Below are 6,045 nucleotides of genomic sequence, written 5' to 3' on the forward strand. Positions count from 1 at the left end.
AGCTCAGGGATGAAATACGCAAGATGCTCCTTATCATTCAGACAGTGGCGGGCAAGACGGCACGTTGCGTAAGTTGCTGACCTCTATGTTATGTATGGTTGCCATGGCAATTTGATGGCTTGAGTAGAACTTTCAGCCAAGGATGGAATATTTGGTTACCATGGCAATGTGATGATTTGAGTAGAATTATCAATCGTGACAAGCTTTATATCCAGTGCATATTTTAAGAGCAATCAGTAGGCCACATACCACATATGCGTTTACATCGATAAACTGCTGCTCGTTCATCCTACGCGATCCTTCCTAGTTCGCAGGTTGACTATGAGTATGACAGCCATGGGCGAGTACGGACCGAACAACGCAACTTCAGTGACAAACGAGCCACCATCACGCGAAGATTTCATATCTAAATTATCACCCGAAGCAGACATCGGAATTGCCATTACTGTAATTGCTTCAAGTAAGTACTAATCAATATATTAGCTATCTAGTACGTTATGTTGTGTAAATATTTACATTACGAACAGGCTTTTTCCGTGTACATGTGTTTGATCCCTATACAGAATGGGATCGGGCATTTAATGAAAATCGCTCCTTTAATTATTTCTGAAAACACAACAAATCAATCATTCACGAGAATTAGCAGGAGTGTTAGCCCCTGCAGATTCATTGGCAAGCTTTTTTTACAACTTATTGTTATACCTACATCAGGTAATGCCATCATGAAATTCACTATACAGAATGCATAAAGGGAAGGGATGTGTCTAATGAAAGGTGCGTAGGGATGTACTGTGGTACTTGGTATCAATTTCAAGGTTGGTTTTAGGTTTGTTGACGGTTACCTCGTCATTCTTGGCATTCCGTGATGTCTAGCATGACGTACAGTGCAGCTTTGCTTCCATCCCTACAGCTTTTTGTTTCGATAAAACCAATCTAATCATAGTGTTGGTTGATCAACATCTTAGCCACAATCTGGCGGCTTCCATACACCATATTAAGCAGTCTTTAAATGAAGATTGAGATATAACCGCTTACCGAATCAGACTAAAGGTGGATAAGCGAAAAAAAAAGATATATAGCTGGCAGATTAAGAAATATATAGAAACATATGATCAACGCTATACGACAGTGGAAATCAAGTTTTCAGCTAATTAAGAACTGTAGTTCTGTAGTGGTCTTCGCTAAGACACAATTAGTAAAACCATTGTTGGTCATATGTAAGCTATTGAATGGACGTTGGTTTTGATACTCGATGACATCCATGATCTTCCAGTGTACAATTTTTAGGACTTCCAGTTCCTACACTTTCTTGCTTACTGTGCGACTATATCCGCACATCAAAGGGACTGGTCACCCATTTGTGTAATCTACCACATCGAACAACAACAGTTTGAGTTTGTGTCTATTTTAGTAAGCTGACAGTTCAGTTTCCACAGTAGTATATACATCCGAAGTATAGCCATTTTCAATCTGTATCATTGCAAATCAAAAGGCCATAACTATTACCCCAATAATAACAAACAATAAACCAACACGAGCAATCCTCTTACTTTCAGTTTTCTTTCCATGTTCTATTGTTATTACCTTTGTGCATAGAGATTGGATGTTTCATTGTCACTGTAAAAAAATGTAGGATTGAGCAAACCAAATAAGGGTTACTCCAACTACGTCATTCTAAACTCACATTGTAACCAGTCAAAATGTTTGACAAACAGAACTTTTATTCTATTTATCTTTATGAAGTAAAAATCGTTTATGGTTTATGATTCGTGATTTTGTCAGGATTTTCTTTTCCTACAAGACATCAGAATTACTTGATCCTTCAGTGTTGATTAGGAATAATTCCTAATTGTTGAATAATTTACATATCATAATGAGCAATTAGCATCAGAACAACCTAGTCGATTCAAAGTATCAAGTTTCATGCAAGTCACCTTCCTCAAAAGTTAGCTCCTTCAGTTTCGAGGAAGGTACCCCCCCAAAAAAAATAATCACAATACTAATAATCAACAATAGTTCTTATTTTTCAGAAATATTTTAACTAGTAAGTTTAGATTTCAATCTTTGCACAAATACTTGCTAGTCGATTTTGCCAACTTTTTATTTTTATTTTATAACTGATCGCACTGAAAAGCTTGTTTTAATGACTCACTTGCATGATTGGTGATTTTCAGTAATAAGGTTTTATTATCTTAAGAATGTACTCTTCAGGTTCAATAGATAATTTGGTACACACTTCAACCATAGCAATGTGTTTGTTGATGCAACTGTTGTAATGTCCCATTTGCATAATTAATGGTTTCGGATATCTTAATCATACACACTTCATATGCAATATAATTTGGTGCATACATTGATGATAACAACGTGCATGTGTCATGTCAAATTTCATAACATAGCTTGTAGTTTTAATGACTAATTTGCATAATTAATGGTGTTCAGTAATTAGGCTATATCTTTAGAATGCACGCTTCGAATTCAATATAATTTGGTACATAATTCAAACAAAACAAAGGGCACCTGTCCTGCATGTCCTTGAATTCTTTTCCTTTTTCTTCCCCACAGCTATTTTATCCGTGGCTGGAAACGGACTGGTCTTACTGGTGTACTACAAAAAACGCCGTACTGTCAACAGTTTCGATTTGCTCACCATTAATATGGCTGTATCTGATATCACGTATGCTTTATTTGGACATTGGATTCAAATTGATTCCGCCCTTAATCATGAGGTATGTCGTGCATATTCTTTGTCCATGTCATTTGTATATAAATTGTTATTTTATTGCCAAAAAAAGTCTCTACTTTCGAAAACTATCAATTTGTTTTTCCTTGTGTCAAAATTGACTCTTAATTGGAGTGCTTCCAGGAAGATGTGTGTATATTCTATTTTTAATCAGCATTAAAACGTGCTTATTATTAATTATTAATAGTTTATTTCAAATGCTAAGGCCTTGGCCCATCGCACAAAACATTTTACATAACAGTAGAGAAGAAAAAGAACAAAGAACTGAATATCATTCTACTAATAATTAACGGAAAAATAATTAAAGGTAAAAATATGACATGGGAGAACATATACATCTATGTTTGCTGAACAAAACTAGTACGAGTGTTAAAAGCTTTATGAACAAAAACTGGACTATTTCATTCTTGCATGCCAGTAAGGAAAAACATTTTTCTTTCGTGGGGTGAACTCTAAATCTTTGAGGAATAAAATCTACTCTATGGTCGTTATATAAAGGGCAAAACAATATAAAATGACATTCATCCTCAACAACTGTAAAACCTTGTCTTTTACAATATAGACACACTCTAAGTTCAACAGGAATAGGTGGATTACAATGGCGTCCCACTTCAATTGCTAAATTGTGACTAGAACAACGGAGCTTAGCAAGATCAAATTTAAATTTTATGATTTTAACACATGAGAGGTACAGTTCAGGTTCAAGCATTGACTTAAAATTTACATAACTGCGCATGCGTCGAGAGTCATTAAGTGAGGCTGACCAATCTTGTCTGTAACAATCTTGTAGTCTTTTACAAAACAAATTTAAAAAGGTTTTTGTTGGTGGTGTTTACATCTCACCTGAGGGTTCCATAATTTACAGAGAGGGTGAACCAAATGGTATTTTAAGGTTAGAAAATTATATTGTTGAATTATGTACACAGTTTGATAACTTTGATTTCATATTATTAGGAGACTTTAATGCGAGAGTTGGGAATTTACCTGATTTTGTTGTAGATTGTGAAGAAAATAACACTTTACATCAACTGGAATACGATACAGACGACTTTGAAATACCAAGGAAAACGTGCTTATGAGGTCATGCAAAAGACAGACAGACAGACAGACAGACAGACAGACAGACAGACAGACAGACAGACAGACAGACAGACAGGCAGGCAGGCAGGCAGGCAGGCAGGCAGGCAGGCAGGCAGGCAGGCAGGCAGACAGACAGACAGACAGACAGACAGACAGACAGACAGACAGACAGACAGACAGACAGACAGACAGACACACACACACACACACACACACACACACACACACACACACACACACACACACACACAGACATTCCCATATTGATATTTGTATTGTTGTTTTTTTCAGTGGCGTCATGGCGTACCCAGCTGCCAAGCTTACGGGTTCCTTTCAGCTTCCCTCAACTATGTTAGCATTGTCACATTATCTTTTATAGCAATAACCAGATACGTCAAAGTCTGTTCGAACACACTTGGTAAGTAGAGCTTGTTTAGTTTTTATTAGATCTTTCTTTCTTTTTCCTCTTGGCTCTCTTACTGTTTTAATTGACTCTGTGCCATTAATTATTACAATTCCTTTTATACTGTCACTGGAGCTAGAACCTGAAGAAAATTGTCCCATTTTTCCGGCGTTTTCCTAGTTTCTCTTTACGATTAGCAATGATACTGTGTCCAAACATATTTCAAGGTCTAACGATAGAGGGGGTCTGCATTGAAGACCCTTCGAAGAATTTGCAATTTTTCAAACATACTTACTGAAGAACGGTTGCACAACTAAAACAGAGTCTTGGGTATGGCAGCATTGCTAGTTGATGGACGGGTTTATATTGATGGCTAAGAAAGGTTTAATCGTATGGAAATCCACATTTTAATGGGGTGGGGGAAGAGCATGGTTTGAAAAATGGGTATGAGACGTCGAACAGTAATATAACTGCTTTTAACGTCTATTTACATCCATTATATTCGAGTAATGACCTCTCTTTTGGTCCTTCAAAGAGGAAGCTATTATTCAAAGGCCAAATCAGGAAGAGGTGAAATACATTAAAGATATCAAACTAGACTAGGTCAGATTTATATCAGATTATGTTTGAATTACAACTTTGGTCGTGACACGTTCACGAATTCTATATTTCCATGCAAAAACGCTTGTTTAAATTCAGTTAATATGACATAACAGGTAGATTTAATCTATAAACAGTGATAGAGCATACATTACGGCAGAGACACGTATTCGCGTTCGGTAGATTGAATATTATCACAGTTTGTGATTTGGAATGAGTGCAGCTAGTTGTGTACGACATTCGCAAATTGAAAAAAAAAAAACATTTATTAGAGATCTTGACAAATGAAGACCTTTGAGAATACTGACATGAGGTGCAAATATGTCCTATGTCAGCTTGTTAATATTCCAAGAAAATGTTCTGCAGATTGGGATACAGTCAAGGAAACCCCCTTCCATGGGGGGGGGGGGGTAATAACAGTATTTTATCTGTTGACGTGACAACAGAACGACAATAAAGTTGTGTGCCAATGGCGGTCTTTCGTGACCCAATCTTAGTTGCACAGATTTTCGGGATTTAAAATATCACTGCAATAATCATCATGAATTGTCCTTGTTTTGGTAGATAAATGGGTTAATAAAAGCAACACTGTTATAGCCATCCTAATTATCTGGATATATTCGCTCCTCTGGGCTCTGCCACCTCTGGCTGGCTGGAACAGGCAAGTACTTAATATTATAATAATATTAATAATAATAATAATAATAATAATAACAATAATAATAATAATAATAATATATAATTGTATCTACTGTCAGTGTATGCTAATTATATGTTAAATATATGTTAATTTTGCGTAGATTTCTGTTTTCTGTATTTGTTTAACAAGAATATGTTCTTTGTATTTATGGACAGGTGAGGTTAGAGGGTTTCAACCAAACAAATCAAGCCATGCAAATTACTTATAATATATGCATGCGAGCCACAAATACAGCTCAAGCTATGTAAATTACTTCATTAATATACATATGAACCACGGCCCCTACAAGTAATATTTGTAAACAAAGGGGCAGAGAATATACCATCTCCCGTTTTGGGTTCAAAATATAAAGTTTGGTGTTGTAGCAGAGTGATTTGATTTAGCTCTACCCCATGCTGTTGTGGAGTAATCAATATATTTGCATGTATCGAAAATTCAGCTACCGTATACCCTTACGTGAGGTTGTTTTTCGAAGCTGACAGTATAACTCGGAACACATAGATTATGCAACGTGTCAGA

At 36.1% G+C, this 6,045-nt stretch overlaps 1 protein-coding gene across 1 annotated transcript in view; it reads left to right on the forward strand.

Moving 5' to 3' along the window:
• The first annotated feature begins 327 nt into the window (after window positions 1-327).
• Window positions 328-6,045, forward strand: part of LOC144449376 (opsin-5-like) — a 9,971-nt gene continuing 4,253 nt past the window's right edge. The window contains exons 1-4 of the mRNA XM_078139904.1: window positions 328-460; window positions 2,566-2,729; window positions 4,115-4,241; window positions 5,391-5,487. Of these exons, the coding sequence (XP_077996030.1) occupies window positions 328-460; window positions 2,566-2,729; window positions 4,115-4,241; window positions 5,391-5,487 (521 nt within the window). The remainder of the gene's footprint in view (window positions 461-2,565; window positions 2,730-4,114; window positions 4,242-5,390; window positions 5,488-6,045) is intronic.

This window comes from Glandiceps talaboti, chromosome 18 (genome assembly GCF_964340395.1).
Source record: "Glandiceps talaboti chromosome 18, keGlaTala1.1, whole genome shotgun sequence".
Lineage (NCBI taxonomy): Eukaryota > Metazoa > Hemichordata > Enteropneusta > Spengelidae > Glandiceps > Glandiceps talaboti.